Source organism: Branchiostoma lanceolatum, chromosome 7, assembly GCF_035083965.1.
Source record: "Branchiostoma lanceolatum isolate klBraLanc5 chromosome 7, klBraLanc5.hap2, whole genome shotgun sequence".
NCBI classification, from domain to species: Eukaryota; Metazoa; Chordata; class Leptocardii; order Amphioxiformes; family Branchiostomatidae; genus Branchiostoma; species Branchiostoma lanceolatum.
In genome coordinates, this window is record NC_089728.1 from 8,719,242 (window position 1) to 8,740,964 (window position 21,723).

Genomic DNA, 21,723 nt, shown 5'->3' on the forward strand with positions numbered 1-21,723 from the left:
CGCTGTAATACACTTGTTTACTGAGATTCTTCTGATCCTGAGTAGGTGAAAACTACAAAAAAAGCTTGCATGAGCAAACAAGAGCTTGATACAAGTTGCTGAACACCACTGTGACAATCCCTAACAACCTGGGTGGGTGTAGCAATGAGTCATCAATCCATCATACTCGCGCGTATTCACCCCCTGCCTATCTATAACCCAATCCTTCAAGTATCCTGTTACACCATTTTCACCTTACATCCTGGCAGGCCGCTACTCTGCAATATTCACATAACTGTGGACGCACACCAAGACTAAGAAGCAAACACACTAACTGATTAGAATACTTCCGTTTTCACGAATGTATCAAAGTGACGTTTTAAGTACAACCATTAAACACCAGCCCACCCGAGGCACAGCTGGCGAATGTAACGCTAACTTCAGCACCAAGGACAGGCACGTTAGCACTCCACAACCAGCAATGGAATCACCCCATGCGATGCTCGGACGTCCATGGGAAATAAAAGCCATTCCCTACCGAACTTTCTGATCGATGCTTTTTTGCTGTGACCTCTTGAATTCGGACCAAGGCTTAAAAGGCACATCATCAATCTGCATTAGCGTGTACAAAGTAACCTGCTAAAATCCCTATTCATCTATGTGGGGCACGGGAGTTTCAGGAGTTGAGCTGCATAAACTTGCAAACCCGAAATGTTAACTCTTAAGTTACCTTTGGCAAAAAGGATATGTTTTCGGGTGCGTTTGCAGGTGTGTCTTTTGGTCACCAATATAACTCGAGAAGTTGTGGAAGGATCTTTATGATATTTAGTGCGTTGGTAGGTGTTTGCAAGATGAAAAAATTATTATACTATGGGCCCCAGGCGGCTTTCCATTGTACAGCAGCAGAACTTCCAGTTTTGCTATCGCATGTTCTGGACAAGCTATGGTCATGAAGTTTAGATGGGAAGATAGCTCTCATGCTCGGAAAGAAGTAGCTAATTACGTTTGGACCCTTTTGGAGCTTTCTTTGGAACTGCAGGGGCGTTAATATTTAAGTTGCAGACTTTGGTACAGGATAAGTCAAGAAGGGATGAATAAATTGTCACGATGTTTTACCTGTAGGTAACTGTGATGAAGATCAACCTAATGGGTTTTCAGTAATGCAAAGTAGGGCCTGATTCTACTGAATGTTTTTCTTGTTCCAGGTGGGGGCCCATGTGCTGGCCCTGTCCAACCTTGGCGCCTGGTGCGAGCTGGTGTCGGTGCCCGCCAAACACTGCTTCCAGATCCCAATGAGAATGAGTTTCGAAGACGCTGCCGCCTTTCCCATCAACTTCCTCACCGCCTACATCATGCTGTTCGAGATCGGCAACCTGAAGAAGGGGAAGTCCGTCCTGGTCCACTCTGCAGGGGGAGGGGTGGTGAGTATTCCAACAGCCACACGTCCTCCTGTCGAGGATGTGTGTTTCTTTTTCATGCAACCATGAACTTCTTTAATACGCAGTGAAGGTCGTTCTCCAGTACAGCTTCAAAGGTTTGATGGGAGCTCATCCAGACTGTCGGAAGTACGTGACAAAAATTAGAAATAACGAGACGAAAGACCTGGAGAGAGACTGTAATTGTCAAAAAACCTTCATCATGTTTCCCTTGTGATTTACGCAGGAGAGACTTCAAATTACTATTCACTAGAGAAAGTTGATCCGAGAAAAAAATCAAAGCAACTTTCAAAGCGAGTTAAGGTTTTTTGAGGTCATAAGAAGTTTACTTACAGTGTCTTGCAGTGCGTGGATATTCTATTTTACCCTTACATTGATTCTTCGTTCTGCCCACGTAACAGACGCATTTGACCTTTCCTCCGCCTCACGAAAACAACATCAAAGCTCTTTTTACAGCCGTGCCGTCTCGTGAGCGAACCAGGCAAGATAAGCGGGCACGGCTGTCAGTGCCGGCTTGGAAATTTCCAGCGGGTGCTTCATAGTCTGCGCCGCAAACCTGCCTGTGGCGTCGATCGTATCTCTGGCAATTTTCAAGAAAAACGACTCTTCATTTAAAGAAGCGTTCCAAACACAGACTAGAATGCTACGTGCAAGAGTATTCCAATCTGACTCTAGGTGTTGCAACAGTCTCAGGGAATAAAGGTTCCCCGAAGGACTAAGTCCACAGTATAACCCAGACGTCACTGCTAATATCTGACATGGCAGCATACCCATATTTGGATGTGTTTCATCAGATAAAAAGCCTCAGTCCAGAGATTCTAAATCCCATGATGAGAATATGACGAGAATATGACATATACAGCGGTGCTTAGACTATCGTTAAATAAACTGTGGCACTTCAGCAAGGGCTGTCAGAGTCAGAGTTGAAGAAAATTGTGAAACTTACTGGAAATTGGGAGCATGGGTTATCCAAATAAAGGAGCTTTAATTACATAATTGTATTGCATATTTCATACATGACAGGTGACAATGTATGCAGAAATAACACAGAGACAAAGGTATGGTCAGGGCCTTAAACGAGAATATTTGTTAGTACATGGAGAATTTCATCTTAAATGTAAAACATATTTGATATCCGATCAAAAGTTTACAAACCTACGCCCTCCTGTTGTGTAATAATCGAAAATGACAATAATTTTAACTGGCAAAGTAAGCGCCCATCTCCCACGTAATTCTAATATTATACCATTAAGTTTCCCACACAAAAACGTCCCGATACCGCTGGGAACCGAGTGACTTGTTGAAACTAATGTTGTCACTACGCTGAGATGAACCTGAAGCAATTTGAGATCATGATACATGTAGTAACTGTGTTTTGACAGTTACTATATATATATATAACCGCTTAGGCAACACGAGGTGCAATTACTGTGCAAATGAGGGTATTGAACCGCCGACGGGAGATTTCGCAGACGTCCGTTAGTTGTGACATGTTGAGTAGACACTAGAAAGGTTTTGACAGCTCGACAAAATGAAAACCGCTCGCGATAGAACCTGTAGGATTTGGACCAAAACCTCACGTTGTTACAAATTATAGACACGTAGCTTGGACTGACTCTTAAGGTGACTTAAATGTTATAATCAATCTAACCAGGCTTCCTGCTAATGATATGTCGCTATTCAAAATCACACATTGAGTGACACATTTTCATGGCACGTATTTGAACAAGTCATTAAATATTTCATTTTGCGTTAAGCACACACGGATGTTTAAGCGAGTCTATGAAGTGAATGGTGATATCTGGCGTTTTTGTGCTAGCTTTACGGAGATGCAAAATATTGCTAGAAAATCCCCATGGACTGCAGTTTTAATGTTGTTTGCTTGTAATTATACGTATTTCGGGCGGTCTGTAGGGACTAACCGTGAGCCTTGTGCGTATGGTAGCCTTGAGTGTAGTGGTTAACTTGGTCAGTGATACTAGACTACCCCACTAGCAGTTTGTGCACTTCTTGGATACAGGAATAGAATAATTGTCGGCTGTGATACCATGTTCGGTCTCTTCAATTCTTGTTACAACATTAATGGCCTATCTTTTTGTTTGAGTTAGGCATGTTTTTTTTTACCGATGTTGTGTTTTTGTCGCGCTCTTTTATCGGAATTGGAGTCTGCAGAGGTTGTCATCAAAAAAATTTGGTGCTGTGGCATATAAAAATAACTCCTATTTCCGAACGTTTCGGACGGTAGATAATGTGACGGTGTTCGGCACGGCCTCCCCACACAAACACATGTTTGTTAGTAATAACTCCTATTTCCGGACTCCTCCCCACACAAACACATGTTTGTTAGTAATAACTCCTATTTCCGGACTCCTCCCCACACAAACACATATTTGTTAGCAATAACTCCTATTTCCGGACACCTCCCTACGCAAACACATGTTTGTTAGTAATAACTCCTATTTCCGGACGCCTCACCACACAAACACATGTTTGTTAGCAATAACTCATATTTCCGGACACCTCCCCACGCAAACACATGTTTGTTAGTAATAACTCCTATTTCCGGACGCCTCACCACGTGCCACACAAACACATGTTTGTTAGCAATAACTCCTATTTCCGGACGCCACCCCACACAAACACATGTTAGTTAGTAATAACTCGTATTTCCGGACGGTCTGCAGGGCCTGGCGGTGGCGCAGCTGTGCAAGACGGTTGAGAACGTGACGGTGTTCGGTACGGCCTCCCCACACAAACACGACACCATCAAGGAACACTTCGACCATCTATTCCTCAGCGGCAGTGACTACACGGCTGAAATAAGGAAGTAAGGAGTTTAGCTTGTGCTGCTACTTTCAATGTCTGATCCAGTCTAACAATCAAAGAAGCTTCAAGAACACGAAAAATCAAGTTACGACGTTAGAGATACTTTTAGCTCTATAAATGTTAGCTTGAAACAAGCAAATATAAGTCTGGGTTCTTAGTCTTCGTAGCTCAAAGGAAGCTGAATCATCAAAACTCAATAAGCTGCTTATTTGCAAACTTTTAATTACGCCCTGCGTCAATTGGGGGATGGGGATTTACTATATTTAAGAGGCAAAGTTATCGGATTGTGGAACACAAACTTCTTACTTTATGTACAGAATCTCTCCGTCTGGTGTGGATATTGTGCTGGACTGTCTGTGTGGGGATGATACAAACAAGGGGATCGCGCTGCTCAAGCCGATGGGCAAGTACGTGCTGTACGGGTCCTCCAACATCGTCACCGGGGAGACCAGAAGCTTCTTCAGCTCAGCCAAGGCCGTACGTCACGGTTTTTACGTAATCTATCTTGCACGAGTTGTAGAAATACTGCACATCACTATGCTAGACGAATGTTGAATATCATCGATTTAACCTATGTCATGGTAGACGAGGTTGTACCAGGCAATTGTGAATCACTTTTTCGATATAAGGATGTCAAGGTCATTCACACCTTGTTCCTTTTCGTCCCTCCCATATATTTAATAGAATCGGATTTTATATACATATATAAACAGTGACATTACACAGTCACGATTGATTCTTAGCCTCTCATCTAAGTAACATTTATACCATCCAAAGGTGCTAGATAGATCAGAGTCGTTCTGCAGTACCGCCTACGTATACAGGTGCATCTGGTATTGATGTTGTTAATGGCCCTCGTGTCATTTCCGAAGGTTATTTTGATGTATTTCTGTATTGATATCTTATTTCCCACCCAAATGAATCTAATTTAGTTAAAGGAAATTGAATATACGAGATGGGATTATTCTCCTACGCAGAGCCTCCCCCGAGGCCTGGACAATATACCCTCGCAAGGCTCTGCTAAACCGGGCTGAAGTTTCAATTTTTCTGGGCGTGGCCTCTACCAGCTGTGAGCCAATCAGAAAATCGGCTTTATTCATAGAAAAGAAAGTAGCTACGTAGGCAATTCTCTGATTCGCCGACAGATGGTTAGAGGCCATGCCCACAAAAGTAGAAACCTCAGCCCGGTTTAACAGAGGAAAGTCAAGGTATGTATAGGCTCTGCGTGGATGGAATATATAAACACGTTTTGCACCACTGTTTTCCCCAGTGGTGGCAGGTGGACAAGGTGAACCCGGTGAAGCTGTACGATGAGAACAAGACCGTGGGCGGGTTCCAGCTGCTGCGGCTGCTGTACGACCAGAACCAGCCCGAGCTGATCCAGGAGACCATGGCCACCCTGCTGGACATGTTCGCCAACGACAGGATCAAACCAGTCATCGACTCCTGCTGGGCGTTTGAAGAGGTAAGGCCAGGGCAAGTGAATGTTATGGATGGCATTCTGTACAGACGCCAAATCTAATGCGAGAGCGCGAAAAACAAACAAGATTGGTGCAAAAAATGCCTAAATTGGGAAAATAGACATTTTTAACGTTGAAACAGCAATTGAAGCGACAAAACAGCCAACAAGTCTTTTATTCCTGTATTCCCGAAAGTAACTATGGTGCCAGTGGTAGCCTAAGAAAAGCAATACTCGTACTGATGTCATCCATAGAATTTACTTCATGTGGCCTATGGGACATCCAAATTCGTGCAGCCAGTTTGAAAATGATTGTGAATCAACCTCAAGTGGTTGGAAGTCAAATGCTACTCTCTAAAACGACTTGAATTCCTTATTGTTTCTCTTATTGCTTGTATCGGAATATGCATTAGTAATGCATTGACCATGGAATAGGAAGAGAAGAAAGAATATCGAGTAACTTACTGCGCAGCGCATACAAAAATATTCTGTCTAAAAGTGAGTGAGCTATGTCTGTCCTTGGTGCTGATTGGGCAGTCTAAAGGGGTATTAGTACCTATCCTTGGTGATGTCTGAACAGTCTGAAGGAGCGATTGTGCCTGTCCTTGGTGCTGATTGGACAGTGTGAAGGAGTGGGTGTGCCTGTCGTTGGTGCTGATTGGACAATCTTTCACAAGATTAGTCTGCATAAGAGCTATGATTGGCCCAACCAAATATGCCTCCACTGTTTAGACAGGTTATATCCTTACTTGGTGTTCTGTATCAGGTGCAATCAAGCTGATAGTAAGGTAGCTACCGGGCTTCTTAGGGGAATTTCCTATTCATTTCTACTCATGGCGAAGATTATATCAGTTGTATAAGCATGACGTAGTCGCAGGGATAACCCGTTAATGGCTGTTGTTGTCACAGGTAGGGGAGGCCATGCAGAAGATGCACGATCATCAGAACATTGGAAAGCTGATCCTAGACCCAGGCATGGACAAGACACACAAGGTACGACCAACCTGCGCCTTTCTCTAATTACTTATGTCTCAAATACAATCAATGGTTTGTAAATGTAAAGGCTACAGATTTAGACATACTTCCTGTCACTCCGCCAAGTCTCACCTTTGCGGTCATCTTTAGACTCACTTCCTGTCACTCTACTGAGTCAATGAGGTCAAAAGAATGACGTGATCTATAGCGATATTCCCATGATCTTTGGCATATCTGTTTGGTCTGCAATATTGTCTGATAGTTAAGAACAGAACCGACAGAGGTGGACATACAATTCATGACATGACCACCTTCCCTCCAGACTCCAGCCGAGACCCCAGACACCAGTGACGCAGACGAGGTGAAAGGTCAGCAGAACGAAGAGACGCCCCCTGCCGAGGCTGAGGCGGCGGCCAAGGAATAGATCAGGACAAGGAGGTTCTCTCTTTAGCCTCCTTGGTCAGAACAAGAAACTGGTTCAGAGAAAAAACAAAACGCTTATCTTTGTCCGGCTTCACTGGACAACAGTCTGCAGATCTGTGCCATCTGTACCCTATTGTTACCCTAGAGAACAAACGCAGAACAACGAACGCAGGAAAAACCGTTACGCATATCTAAACCGGTACAATATATATCAGATTTAGCGTATACATGCATATCGTGTAGTTTGAGTATTTGTGAAAGACTTTTGTGTAGATATTGTGTTCTTCAAGTGGAAAACTGTTACTGTTGTAAGACAGATGGATCGTTATCGGCAATTTAAGATTTGTGGGTTTTGTGGCATCTTGGTTGTATGTACCGTTATATATATTTGTAACAATGTATGGTTGAAACTTGAAAGTCGTCTTTTGTGAGGTATGTTTTGTACGGTTTACATTACTTTCTGGAGAAAGGCATGGTGGAAGAGTGACCATTACACTTCCTTACACCAGTTACAGTGGCATCCATCTGCGATGGAAAGAACATGTCTTGGTGCAGCCACGCTAGGGAGAAATAACTAAGTAACCGCTAGCTGTGATACATACTACACTGGAGGGCGGCTAGCCCACGCTTCCAGAGCGCCATTATCATAACATCATCATGTTAAGATTTGTGATCGGCTTAATCCCTAGGGGAGCTGTGATGAATTAAGGTTTACATTTCGAAAAACACGGGTTATTTGGAAGGTCTAAGGATAAGTGGTAGATTGAATGGTGAAAATGCGCTGTCTAAGGAGCTATATTGCCAACATGTCATATTAGTGAAATATATGTATCTTGTGTCGATATGTGATATCTCTTGAATCAATTCTGATTACTTCTACATGCACTTTTTTCTTTTATCTGATTTCTAAAAGCAAATGGATACGAACAAACTCCCACGCCTGGGCTAGTGGGGAGAAGCCTGGAGTATTAGAGCGTGGGTGGCAGGAATATGTGTGTTTTGAACTCTGAAACGTTACCAGTGCATTAATACTTAATACAGAAAAGCTATATTGTCTGAATACGCCGTGTATTTGATATGTGAGATTTGCACACGTAGTTCATTTTCCTACGCAAAGCCTTGCCCGCGGCCTGTACAATGTACCTTGTGGAGGCTCTGCTAAACCGGGCTGATGTTAACAGTTATGTGGGCGTGGCCTCGAACTAGCCAGTCAGAGAATCGGCTCTACCTGAAGAAGATATCAAGACGACTTTCTGATTAGCTAAATAGCTGGTTAGAGGCCACTCCCACAAAATTGGAAACCTCAGCCCGGTTTAGCAGAGCCTCCCAAGTAAGCCCGCGGCTCTACGTAGGAGAATGACGTAGTACAAAATGGTATGATTAGCACAGTCTGTAGTCTCATACCCAGTGTCAAGCTACAGGTGACAAGATGGCTGCCATCTATACCCAAGATCCATACGGATAATCAAAACGTACAAGTGAAAGGCTAGCTGTTAGTGCTGTGTGTAGAATCGTTTACATCATGTACCTTCTACTTCAAGAAATTCATTGGGGACCACGAATTAGAAATGGCTGGGAAGAGAAACCAAAAATTGAACTATTTTGAAAACGTGAAAAGCCAGAAGGGCTGTAAAAGCTGTGCCTAGAAGCGGTATCCCTCCCCCTGTTGTCCATGCATTCAGTACAAACACTTCGCTCTACCTGTCGGGCACCCTCTGCATTTGGTGGTAAATGAAGACTTTTCCTTGAAATGTTACGGAGGGGCAACTTTCACTGGATATAACTGCGGGCTGCATTTGGCATTACAAATATTTAACTGAGAATGTAACTGTTCTTTGTCATTCACAAATAGGAAAACATACATGAGATGATACAAATAACCAAAGAAAAACATTTGGCTTTCCTATCATCTTTTCCAGAGTACTTTGAAAGAAAAGGTACAAGTCTTCATTTTCCCAAAGGCCTTTGTGACACTTATGGTGCTCTACTTCATTGTAGCATTTGATGTTGAATTATATCATAGATGGCCATCTATATATTGTCATTGAAGCATAATTCTAAATATCATACATGTATATTTTGTATTTTGAGGGTGTGCTTTGTGCAAATATATGCTATCAAGTGAATAAACATTGTTGCACTGTAGCATTCAAACAAGTCTGCTTGTTCATTTTGCATTCACATTTGGTGAATGTATCACAAAAAAACTGGTATAATAATGAAATCTTCTAAACACAGAAGAATAATGACATCCAATGTATTAGAAAGAAAGATATAGGTTTTATTAAACAAAGCATATGTGTCATACAATGTACTATGTTAAACATGGTACACTAAGGCCTTGCCTTCGGTTACACAAACACCAAAGCAGACTTTACTTCTCTTGAAAAGTTGTCACATATCAACATTTCATGTTTTCTTCCTTGCTTCTGAAGAAAGTTGCCCCACTAGTACAAAGAGGGGTACAAATACATCTTCAGATTGACACTGACTCTAGCAGCATGGTCTACGTAATACCTTTGGTTCCAAAAATGTTTACGCCAAATCTTACTTTGAGGGCTGTCTCCAGGACCCATTCCTCTCCCCAAGGATGGAAATTTGCTCGTTGGGGCGGAAAAAAAAGTTCACCCCGTCCGTCACTTCAAAACATTCAACTCGTAAAATGTCATCGAATGATTTTACGATAAAAATTAACAACCTGGGCTCCCAAAGAATGAATGGGACAGGAAAAAATGAAAAGCTGGAGACAGCACTGCTTACTTTGCAGTGTTCCATGTGCAAGGCTCTACCAAGCCCACTAGACTGTTACAATGGTGTTTCTTTCCCTTTTAGGTCAGAGGCTCGCCTGTTTTTGTTCTGTTGCCCGTCCCGTACAGTTTAAGACGGTTGGGAATGATGGGATTGATGCATCAGAGTCCGATTGTGTATGACCTTCCCGCAGGGTTGTGTATGGGGGTTACAGAGGGACTGTTGACACACCACTCGTACCAGACCTTCTGTTCTGTACAGCACCGCCAGAAGTTCACTTTGAGTCTGCTCCCCTCGTTGAGGTAGATGGGTTCCTATGAAATACAGAAACACATACTTATGGCATCGGTTAGGTTTATCACAAAACAAAACTGTTTATTGGTACATTCATACCAGGCACAAAGGACCAACTGTTAAAGAACAGCCCATTTAACTCATTTTGCCGGTAGAACATTGCACGGTGCCGAGGTGTTCTCAGTATTGGGTGGGATTGGCACAACAGCATTTGGTAGAAAGTTGGTCAAGAATGTATACAAAAAAACTGATTAGGTTTAATCCGGCAGGGCACTTCAGACACATTCTTTTTGTCAACTAAGAGAAATGCCGCTCAACATCCGCCATTTTGGGTGCGGCATTTCCATGAGTAATCAGCACAAAAAGTGTCTACAGCACCCTGCATGACAAAACTTTACTACATTTTCACACTGCCAGTGCTCTGGTACACATTCTTGGCTAACTTTCTACCAAACGGCATTTTACAAATCCCACTCATTATTGTACATTGGTACCATGCAGTCACTGTTATTATTTCTGGGCAAATTCAAGGTGAAAGAAGTTTGATGGGGGAGAAAAAAATGACTTTGGAATGCCGGACCCTTACCCGGATGGGGAAGAATATTGAGAACCAGCTGAACATGCCCGGAGAGTGTGTCCTGGGTACAATACCTGAAAAACAACAACATAAGGGCATAAACAAGATATACATGAACTAACAAACTGCCATCTATACAATTCTCTGCATCTTTATTGTATCAACTTTCAGTTACATGTACTTATGTCATACACATTCATGTATATTTTCAGCAACTTCATGCTGCTTAGCAACAACATCTCCTGCACTTTCTTAGGAAAAGTATACTATATTTTACACCTAGCTTTCTTCACACAGTTTTAGAAATGGCAGCATTAGCAAAAGATTACAGCCAACTTACAAAATAAAAATCTTAGGTTTAAAGAAAAGAAAATGGTGACTACTTAGTCTCCTGACAACTGTGTGATGATTCTTACTTAGTGTGACATCTCCGTAGAGGACCGTGTCAAAGTATCCTGCAAAGCCATTCAGAACTGTGTTCTCTTCAATGTCAAACTCAAACTCTTTGGCTCTTGTGTTGTCTATCAGACCTGAGAAGGAGTCAGAAGAGAGAGAAAAAGGAGTAAGTCATTGTAGATTTTTAAAAGTCTACTGCATAATGACAGCCCAACACAAAAGATGCTAGAAATGTAATATGGTTTTTAGGAAATCTTTTATCCATTTGGTCAAAACACCATTTTCAGATTTCAAAGGAAATTCCAAAGTACAGTCCATTCAATGGACCTGACCAGATATGATACTAGTTTGAGGATGGGAACACATAGGTGTAGTCAGTACCAAGGACACAACTGTTCACTGCTTCAAAGATTACATAGCCCCAAAGCACAATATTTTCTGATTAAAGTCAACAAAACTAATAGTTTCATTCAATTACCATATACATTTGCACTTGTGCCAAATAAACATCCTCCTCTTATAATTGAACATCACACCATCAAAAAATCATTTTTCAGATAAGAGGCCTTTATCACAAGGTTATCCAATTATGACTGGCTATGATGTCTTTAAGGTAAATAGAATATATCATAAGTCACTTGGCTGCAGAGTGCTATATTTGTATGTCTGACCTCTGTTGGGATGGTGGAAAGTGAAACAGGGCTGAGGTTCTGCCAGTTCACAATAGTTGTGGAGCCTCACTACGTAAGCCGTCTCGAATGGAGCCTGGAATACAGAACACATACATGTAAAACACTCACAGCACTACTGTCTGTACAACATACAACAAAAGGCTCTGCTTAGTGCACACCTGTGGTACATCTCTCACAGAGACTCTTGTGTTTTCAACAAAACTGCAGTTTTCATTTTGAGAACCTTTAAACATTCAACTTCTTAATCTCAGGAGTGTGATTAAAACCACTACATCATGCCTATCTATTAAGATTTCTTGTTAACAGCATTTACTTAACTTAAGGAACATGCAGAAAAATAGATTTTTAAAAACCTTTTTCACTTAACAGTATATACCACAAATACAGACATACTTAATCATTCTACCAGCAACATTATTACATTTGTCCATGTCATTGACAAGTCAGTAGTAAAATACATGAAGTAATAAAAAGCAATACACTTTCCAAATCTAATATGAACAGTCCTGAATGCCTATCATCGCAATTACATGGGTCCTTTTAAAAATGTCAACTAAGTTGACTAAGAAAATCCTATTGCTAAAATAGTTAACGTTACTATCTCAAAAAGAATGAGAAGGCTCCTTCAATGATATCTCCTATGCAATCATTTCTAACATAGTAAAGATGATCCTCTATGTTGCAGTATCTATCACAGGCAATTACAGTTCTTAATGCATCTACGGTCCTTCCACAGAAAAAGTTTACTAGCCATGATCATGAATTGAGTTCAAGATAACAACAAATCTTTCGCCACTAAAAACCGAATTCGGGACAATCTTTACGAACCAAATCCTTCAGATTAATCGTCATAAGGTAAAGCACTTGTTCCAACTTTCAATATCTCCAACTTTTTCTACACCTTAAGGGCCCTGGCTAGTGAAGACACTTTTCCTGAAGAAAGACTACATTTAAATGAATCACCAAAGAGGAGTGGAATTCCTTGTTGCATCCTGATGTGCAGTACCCAGGACTAACCTCTGGTCCCTTGTCCCTCTCCTTACACCCCCTCACCTCGTTGTACAGTTTGTGTGAGGACACAGGCGCGATGTATGAGGTGTACTCACGTGGAATACTGATGCCATCATCTGTACAAAAAAACAAGAAATTGAAAATCTTATACCTCAGAGTTTTTGTGAATTTCTTGTTTCATTCATCATCATTAAATGTGAATTTCTCACAGATTCTCTCTTTGCATTCTCCCACTGGCACCCATAAAGCAACATACAGGAATTGGAGACAGGAAACAAGATTATCTTTTGTATAACCTATGTATGAGGGGCCCTTACTGGGACCTTTGACCTACATTTGTAACTTCCTGTCAGTGTTCCCAAGGTGCCTAGCAACTTTAAACCCAGGCCAAGCCATCCTTCAAATCCTGAGAGTTTCTGGATACACAATTGTCCCTCACATCCTGCTACTCTACAATATTCAAATAACTACAGACAGACACCAAGACAAAAAAACACACACATACACGTCGAAAACAATACTTCCATTTTGACATCAAGCAATCATAGTAGGAAAACGAATGTTTAACTAGAATGGCAACATTTTCGGGAAAATGCAGGATATTCCCCTCCCATTACCTACACCTCAAATATGACATCCTTAGCATTGAATGTAGGGGTATTATAAAGTTTCTGCATAAATTATACAAACGAGGCCCTCATTAGCATAATTTATGGCCAGGTTTTCAGACCTTTCCTAATGGTACCTACATCTCAAATATGACATCCGTAGCTTTCACGGTAAGGGAAATACAAGTTTATGCCTAGATTATGCACATGAGGTCCAGATTAGCATAATTTATGGCCAGGTGTATTCACTTTTCCTAAAGGTACCTACAACTGAAATATGACATCTGTAGCTTTTACGGTAAGAAAAATTCAAGTTTATGCATACATTATGCAAATTAGGTCCTCATTAGCATAATTCATGGTCAGGTTTTCTGAAGTTTCCTAATGGTACCTACACCTCAGATATGACATCCATAGCTTTTACGGTAAGGAAAATACAAGTTTATGCATAAATTATGCAAATTAGGTCCTCATTAGCATAATTCATGGCCAGGTGTGTTCATCTTTCCTTAAAGTACCTACATCTTAAATATGACATCTGCAGCTTTTATGGTAAGGGAAATACAAGTTTCCGCATAATTTATGCAAATGAGGTCCTCATTAGCATAATTCATGTCATGGTGATTTCAACTTTCCTAAAGGTACCCACATCTTCGAGATGACATCCGCAGCTTTTACGGTAAGGGCAATTCAACTTGATGCATAAATTATGCAAATGAGGTCATCATTAGCATAATTTATGGCCAGGTGTTTTCACCTTTCCTTAAGGTACCTACATCTTAAATATGACATCTGCAGCTTTTACGGTAAGAGAAATACACGTTTCTGCATAACTTATGCAAATGAGGTCCTCATTAGCATAATTTATGTCCAGGTGCTTTCACCTTTCCTAAAGGTACCCACATCTCAAAAGATGACATCCGCAGCTTTTACGGTAAAGGAAATACAATTTTATGCATAAATTATGGAAATGAGGTCCTCATTAGCATAATTTATGGCCAGGTGTGTTCACCTTTCCTATAGGTACCTACATCTCAAATATGACATCTGCAGCTTTTATGGTAAGGGAAATACAGGTTTATGCATAGATTATGCAAATTAGGTCCTCATTAGCATAATTTATTGTCAGGTGTATTCACCTTTCCTATAGGTACCTACATCTCAAATATAACATCCGTACCATGTAACATAAGGTACAAATAACTTTTTGCAATACCATTAGTAGAGCTACATGTACCACCGCACATCTACTTGGTTTTTGGCAGAAGAAGAAGAAGAAGAAGAAGAAAGAAGAAGAAGAAGAACAGGCAAGCAAAAACAGTATATCCCCCTTCCCACTGGAAGGGGAATATAAAAAGAACATATCTGGTAACATTGCTTTGTCCTTATAATTTTCAGATGGGAAAATGTGTAAATTTAGGATACAAACCTTTGAGAAACTTCTGAGCCCCATCCAGACACTCGGGTGACAACTCGTTGTCCCCAAACGACCCCAGGAGTTCGCTGACGATGATGTCAGCCTTCTCCGGTGCCTCCCACTCTCTCATGTCACATGACACCACGGTCACCTGCTCACCCCACATCTCATCCTTCAGGGCTTCAAGTCTGTGCAGAAAAAAATATCTAAGTACAGTGTTTGTTTCTATATTTTGTACAACCACGACCTCCGGATTTACATCCCTTCCGGTGCAAACCAACAACATATTCGGTATGGATTCTAAGTCGACAACCCTAACCACAAGACCACATTGCCAAAATAAGGAAGTGTGTACAAGTAATGTAGCAATACAGAAACTAGAAGGGCAAGGCACTTTTCTAGTACATACATGATATAGAGTAACACTTTGAGAATAAGCAAAAAGAACATGTAGAGTAACTGCAGTATGTGGCTCAGTATAGCGTATAGATGTAATCACATTTACAATATTCACAAGTGATGTCCTCATCGCCACATATTGTTACAATACAAACTACATAACATTGTAGGTGTCAGGAAAAAGAACACTTGAGTTAAGTTCCACTTACGTGACGACAGCGTTGGGGTTCTTCTCGACGGCATACACCACAATCTGTCGCTCAGCTCTCTTGGCTGCCTCTAATGAACACCTAACCAGGGGACCCCTGCCTGCACCAAGCACCATCAAGACACTGGGAACGGGGGAATGAAAAATGTAAAGCAGGCAGAACTCTATAGAGTAATGCTTGACACAAGGCATAATGCTTTTTTGATAGCTTGTAGTGCAATTGTGGCTTTGCTATGGCTCACGTTTTCAGCCAAGCACACCGGGCCACTCCTACTCTTCTTAATATGTTTGTTGGGTTCTTTTCTGTGTAGAGGTTCGACGCTGAAGCGCCCTTATACTGGGGCCACTGGCTTTACATCACCATCTGAAATGAGTGCAATCCCTCACACTATGTCAGAGACATATATGTGGCCTTACTAGCACTAGCAGGTTCATTCAACAGCAGACCCAAGCACACAAATACTAAGCAGATAATCATGAACAGCATTTTAGTAGAGAAGTTTGAACATGTGGCTCAGTATAGCGTATAAATGTAATCATCTATGAAATATTCTAAAAAAATGTCCTCATTGCCACATATATATTCACCTATGGCTACCTCAAAATGTCATGTTTATAATTCATAATTTAACTTTGAAATTGAAATGAATACTTACATTTTCTTGGTGTCCTTTTCTGACACAGGAATCTTGTCCAGTAATGCATAGTACACAGCCTGTAAGCAAGTGAAGATATTTTGAGTTCTAGATTTCATGAAAACAGGGTTTCAGAGAAAACACATAGAAACAAATTTCCTTATTATTAGTAAGGATGCAACATCAGGTACTGGTACAGATACTGGTACAGAGGTCTAAACCTGTACCTGTATCTCGACAATTGGATTAAGTAACCTGTGGTCTTTAATGATGACAGAAACATGAATATACAGTTAACAGAATGTTTATATAGGATTCATGTACCTTCAGCAGAATCTCTAATAAAAAATGGTGTGGATTTCACCGACCATACAATATTTTCATCTTTTTCCAGTGCAAAATCTTCATCTTTGTAGTTGGACTAATACGTATTTGGTAACAATATAAGTAAAAAAGTAATACACTTGAGTGTACAAATGTAAGTCTATTCAGGTGCAGAACAGATACACTGATGTTTGGTTATTTTGGACCTGTATCTAAATAATTTTTGCGGTACACATGCCTCATTATTAGGGACATAGAAGAAAGAGAAGCTGCTATCAAAACTTTTCCAAGCCTTACCTGTTGGTATTGAGAGTACTTCACAGGGTCCTTCTCGAATGTCTCGTATGTGTTGGACTCCAGATTATCAAACAGAGGCTGCAAGGGACACTGTAAGTAGTCCTCGTAACCACGGGCAAACAGCGTGACTTGGTCCGGCTGCGGATTTGTCTGGAAACGGGCATACTACGCGTGAAATTGGACGAACAACACGAAAAATATCATATGCAACTTCCTTTTTACATCGTCTGGTAATAGATTGATCACATAGCCTCACCCACTTCCATTAAAAATGTAGAAATGCAAAATAAAAACATGAAAATACAAAAAAAATTGAAGGATATGCAGCCACTCTTCCATTGGTCAAATTGCTAACTGCCATGCTATCATGAACATGACGGAAAGCTAAGGATCGGTCTATTGTACATGAGTTAGGGGGGTACACCGCAGTTTATTTTGGGTTGCAGAAGAACTGGGGTGTTCACTGTTAGGGTCTCACAATGAGGTTCATAATGGGCTCAGAGACTCAAAGAGTGCAAATTTCACCTAAAAATCAGAACGACAAGCTAAATGGTAGTTAGATGAGAGAGGGACACAAGATAAAATTTTCCAGAAGTCTTGAAGTGCTTAAGTTATTTGTGAGTGGTTTGGAGTGAAAAGACCGTACCTGGAAGAGATGTTCCATGTACTGTTGGTACGCCCTCAGCCCCTTCTCGCCATGTCTGGCTGTACCAGAAATCACGATCTGTGCATCATACTTCACAGGACAAAATATAAATATTGTTAATACTACAAAAAGTATTATGTACTTTTTCTAAATTGCACACTTAGTCAGAGCTTTGATACATGCATGCAGATAGTTATCTACACTTAAGTCAACACAGGCAAAATACACTATACACATCATACAACGCTATCTATAGTTCTCTCAACATATGAAGGATGAAAGTTACTATCACACATGAAAAGATAAATTTGAGTTGATAGTTGCCGTTATGTATCAAGTCAGTGACATTCCACAAGAAATGCACCACAGAGGAGGTCACGCAACCATCCCAGGGTTCCTTGCAATACACATTCAGACATTCCACAATGCTCATCCTAGATGACTGACTGTGAGAGTGTAGCAACTGGTACAATTTGCAAGGAATACTGGGATGGTTGCATGACATCATCTGTACTGTGCTTACCTTGAACAACTGTTGAACAAATGACTGATGTGCCCTGGACAACACTGGGTACCCTGGAAATGTAGTTATAGGAAATATCATCAGTGTTATATATCTATTCACAACAATATCTCCTAGCAATAATTAGAAACAACATTTTAGTGGTGAGAACTCTCAATATGTGGCTCAGTATAGCGTATAAATGTAATCACATATGAAATATTTACAAATCATGTCCTCATTGCCACATACATGCTCAGCCATGGTGAAGTGTCATTTGTAGTAAACATGTCATCAATGTTATGTCCAAATCCATACTTCACAGTTCATAACTTAACAGCATTGAAACTTTCGTGGTGTTTTTACTTTTGCGGTGACCTCTCCACTGCGAATTCATGACACGGCAAATATGTCTCAGATGTATGACTACTGTACTACAGAATTGCTTCAAATATTAACGCAAATCTAAAACACTGCGAAACCCTCTTTTTTCCCTCCTGCCACGAAAAAAATGCCCCAAAGGTAAATGAATTTATATTCTACATTTGGAAACAGCATGGATCTTAAATTGACTCATCGGCATTTTAATGGGATGAAAAGTTCACCATCTTCCTTTAGTTAATATCATAAGGATAGCAACATAGCTTTACATGATAAAGGTGTGTAGTACAAGTACATACCTTTCTTGTTGGTGAGGAAGATGGAGGTTGGAATGATGGCAGCTCGGACTGGTTCTCCTAACCATCTCCTCAACTGGCTCTCAGAGGGAAGGTCAGGGGTCAACTCCAAGGCTAGGGGGAGGGGAATGGCAAATAACAATAAGTTTACCGTGCATGTGCGAGGTCAAAGATGAAAGCCCCTAAACTGTAAACAGGTCTTGTATGAACCATGATTGGTACATGTCAAGAGGTGTTTTGTTTATGTCTCAAGGGTCTTCAACTTTGGCATATTACCTACTGTGCACCACACTCAGTTCAAAATGTATAACCACCTTAATAGATGTTACTTAATCAGGCTCCTCTACATTAGTGCAACTTCTTTACTTGCATTACACTAATGTTTTCTAAAGCCACTACAGCACTTGTTTGACCAGTATGCTTCTAACTTGAGGAAAACATATTTTCAACAATTGCAGTTTAACATTTATCATAAACAATGACTGGTTGTTGCTTTGAAAGAAAATGTTATACAAGATGATATATCATAGTCATTGAGAATGACTACGTACCTAGGGCAAGTTTCTTGTGATAATGACAGATAGACCTGAATGTGTTCCACCTGCAAAGGATGACAAATTAATTGTTAGTAAGCATGACGTATCAGACATTGCAGTCAAGACAAAGGTGATAGACTTCTTGGTAATGTGGCTCAGTATAGCGTATAAATGTAATCACACATGAAATATTTGCAAATAATGTCCTCATTGCCACATACATTGCCACATACACACCCATCATGGTCATTGCAAATTCCCCACCAGCTCACCCAAGATAGTTATTACCTTCATCGAGAAGGTTTTGTGGTTGAACTGTATAACTCAAGAAGCTATGGATGAATTGTCATGAAATTCAGTACATGATCAGGTCTTGACCTATCTAAAAAAGGATTAGATTTGGGGAAACCTGGCAGTTTTCCTTGGTACTGCAGCAGAATTTGTGGTTTTTGCATCTAAGTCATCTGGACAAGCCATGATCACCATTTTCTGGTGGAAGATAGTTATTTCTAAGGTTGTGTACCCACCACTCCCATGGGTCCTGTGACTTGTTGTCCTCTGGGTCCTCAGCTGGTTCACCTTCAATAACATCCTCCCTGGACACATCAGGGGACTGTAGTGGCACCTGGATCCACATCTGATTCAGACAAAAAGAAATAGCAGCTTTGACAAACTGTGATGTGATACATTTAAAAGATGGCATTGCTACTTGGCTTGTCTCAGGATTGTATACATTGTCAACACCTCATTATCTGACAGGGATAACTTAAATCATCACTGACAAGAAATGGAAGGGGAGGGGGGGAAAGAGAGGTGATGACGTACCAGTGTGTTGTTGTGTCCCATCATGTGGTAGTGGATGTACCTGGCCAGGTTAGCACACCTGGTGCCTCGCAGCTGTACCAGGATGGCAGGTAAACTCAGGTGGGCTGCATAGCTCAGCTCCTGCTGAAGGGCCTAAAAAGGACATGATAATAGCAGCAATGTCATAAATGTCTGGCTGATACTGACTGCGTGGTTTGGCTGTGTTCTGACAAGAAAGATACAGTAATACGTGCCAAAGACCACTCAGGCCAGGGACCCATAAAATGTATCTATGTGGACAGGTGGTCCCTGTAGTCTAGTATAGACAGGATTTTTTATGCTTGTGTCATTGGGAAAAATTATGAAAGGGACCACCGAAAAGTGGTCACCTTTGTGACCTTATGTTGAGGTGGTCACTTGCACAGGTTTGACTGATCATTCAAACTTTCAAAGAAAAGATCAGATTTTGTACTTAATAAACTCAAGCTTGATAAAACCAGCTTAATACTTCTTACATACGAGGAAACCTTGTACAATACTCACCTTTTCGCAGTTCTTGCGGACAGACTCTATCTCGGAGTCCGGCTGTAGCCATGGAGACAACTTTCCCACAATCAGTGTACTCCAATCTGCAAAAGAGTTAGTTTTAAGCCTTTGCTCATAAATACAACAGCATTATACAAAGACAATGTCTCCACTGAATGTACATTGAATCTTTCAAATTCAAACTGGGGAATGAAGTTCTACCTACAAGTTTCATACAATTTAGACTTTATTAAGTAGGGCAGGGAATCCCAGTGTGCTTGGCTAAAAAAAATTGGGGCGCTGCGAAGCCACATTGCATCACTTCTGATGAAACAGTATTATGCTTTGTTTAAGCAGTACTCTTAGTGCTTTACTTATGAAGTTATGAGTTATATAACAATGTTAGGTTTGTTTGTTGAAGGAGAAAACCAAAAGAAAGGCTGACCCTGTGATGTAAGCAGCAGGTCAGATCGGGATAACGCTCCAGGTCGGCCCTTGGCTCGTCCCTCCAGACACTCTCGCTTGTATCGCGGATGGACGATGGGCGAACACACAAAGTCAAACCTGTGAGCACAGTCAGAGAGTCACAAACATTAAAGGGAATGGCTATTGACAGGATGTTCCTGTCAATTGTGGCAATAAATTCTTATCATCTTTAATTGACCCCACAATTAATAGTTAGTGACCTTGAGTGTTCTTGTTGTAGGTCAGTATTATGAGTTTACAATACAAATATCTAGGTACAACCCTGAGATTTTCACCAAATTATTACAGAGGCCCCCAACAAAGTCACTTTACTGTTTCATGGGGGAGGGGGGCTAAGCCAGCTAAAACTCCTTTTTTTTGGTAACTAACAATCGATACGGTGACTGGACACCTAAAAGAAACAACTATGTCAAGGATACTGTATGTCAGCAAACGCGGTAAGATAATCATGGGGTCATTTTCTGTTACCACTCCGCACGATTTAACCCAAGATGTAACCTAAGCACGTGCTTCTCATGCACAAAAGCTTACCGGCATGGTGATAGACAGAACGCATTTTACGACATAAGTTCGCAAGAAACTCAGACATTCCGTCGATAAAACTTGTCTAAGACATGTGAGGAATGAGACCTTTACCCATTGTTGGATGCAGACTCTAAAGAAGAGGTGATATCGGGGACGTAGTGAAGGTCTCGGCCGACGGACACTCGGTCACGGCGCGCCATGATGGATAGAAGTGTCAGCGGGACGGGTCCATCGACGACCACAAAGTTCCATCGTATTTTATGAATATCAAAAGAACTGACAATATCTTGTAAACTTATTGAACTTATCTATTTCATA

General features: G+C 41.0%; 2 protein-coding genes and 5 non-coding genes across 10 annotated transcripts in view; 1 reads left to right on the forward strand and 6 right to left on the reverse strand.

Moving 5' to 3' along the window:
* The window catches only part of LOC136439038 (synaptic vesicle membrane protein VAT-1 homolog-like), a 28,296-nt gene extending 19,053 nt beyond the window's left edge, over nucleotides 1-9,243 (forward strand). The window contains exons 3-8 of the mRNA XM_066434165.1: nucleotides 1,185-1,400; nucleotides 4,100-4,242; nucleotides 4,559-4,718; nucleotides 5,512-5,706; nucleotides 6,610-6,693; nucleotides 6,998-9,243. Of these exons, the coding sequence (XP_066290262.1) occupies nucleotides 1,185-1,400; nucleotides 4,100-4,242; nucleotides 4,559-4,718; nucleotides 5,512-5,706; nucleotides 6,610-6,693; nucleotides 6,998-7,099 (900 nt within the window). The 3' untranslated portion in view covers nucleotides 7,100-9,243. The remainder of the gene's footprint in view (nucleotides 1-1,184; nucleotides 1,401-4,099; nucleotides 4,243-4,558; nucleotides 4,719-5,511; nucleotides 5,707-6,609; nucleotides 6,694-6,997) is intronic.
* Nucleotides 9,244-9,358: 115 nt separating this feature from the next.
* Nucleotides 9,359-21,647, reverse strand: LOC136439035 (protein arginine N-methyltransferase 5-like). Of its 4 annotated transcripts, none has more exons than XM_066434161.1 (18): nucleotides 21,517-21,647; nucleotides 20,840-20,958; nucleotides 20,413-20,498; nucleotides 19,891-20,022; nucleotides 19,593-19,702; nucleotides 19,081-19,130; nucleotides 18,533-18,643; nucleotides 17,874-17,926; nucleotides 17,351-17,440; nucleotides 16,705-16,854; nucleotides 16,105-16,163; nucleotides 15,450-15,572; nucleotides 14,854-15,029; nucleotides 12,823-12,932; nucleotides 11,785-11,878; nucleotides 11,134-11,247; nucleotides 10,727-10,791; nucleotides 9,359-10,160 (listed from the first exon to the last, which is right to left on the reverse strand). In XM_066434161.1, the coding sequence occupies exons 1-18, from the start codon at nucleotides 21,603-21,605 to the stop codon at nucleotides 10,008-10,010; spliced, it is 1,884 nt and encodes a 627-aa protein (XP_066290258.1). In that variant the 5' UTR covers nucleotides 21,606-21,647; the 3' UTR covers nucleotides 9,359-10,007. The 4 variants fall into 4 exon arrangements, with proteins under 4 accessions (XP_066290258.1, XP_066290256.1, XP_066290257.1 ...); XM_066434159.1 differs by having other exon boundaries at nucleotides 12,769-12,932; XM_066434160.1 differs by having other exon boundaries at nucleotides 16,705-16,869.
* LOC136439468 (small nucleolar RNA U54) lies at nucleotides 15,308-15,375 on the reverse strand. Its single transcript, XR_010756534.1, has one exon. It is a non-coding gene; the product is annotated as a small nucleolar RNA U54 (small nucleolar RNA).
* On the reverse strand, nucleotides 15,956-16,023 carry LOC136439469 (small nucleolar RNA U54). The gene has a single exon (XR_010756535.1). It is a non-coding gene; the product is annotated as a small nucleolar RNA U54 (small nucleolar RNA).
* LOC136439471 (small nucleolar RNA U54) lies at nucleotides 18,032-18,099 on the reverse strand. The gene has a single exon (XR_010756536.1). It is a non-coding gene; the product is annotated as a small nucleolar RNA U54 (small nucleolar RNA).
* On the reverse strand, nucleotides 19,214-19,281 carry LOC136439472 (small nucleolar RNA U54). The gene has a single exon (XR_010756537.1). It is a non-coding gene; the product is annotated as a small nucleolar RNA U54 (small nucleolar RNA).
* Nucleotides 19,778-19,851, reverse strand: LOC136439467 (small nucleolar RNA R38). The gene has a single exon (XR_010756533.1). It is a non-coding gene; the product is annotated as a small nucleolar RNA R38 (small nucleolar RNA).
* Nucleotides 21,648-21,723: the final 76 nt, after the last annotated feature.

Bases quoted from the DNA above. Each gene is read 5' to 3' on its own strand.
- LOC136439035 (XM_066434158.1), bottom strand. From the start codon at position 21,605: ATGGCGCGCCGTGACCGAGTGTCCGTCGGCCGAGACCTTCACTACGTC. The intron at 15,030-15,449 runs GTAAGTGGAACT...TTTTCTGCACAG, and splicing joins AACCCCAACGCTGTCGTCAC to ACTTGAAGCCCTGAAGGATG. The intron at 10,792-11,133 runs GTAAGAATCATC...GTTGTTTTTCAG, and splicing joins CTACGGAGATGTCACACTAA to GTATTGTACCCAGGACACAC.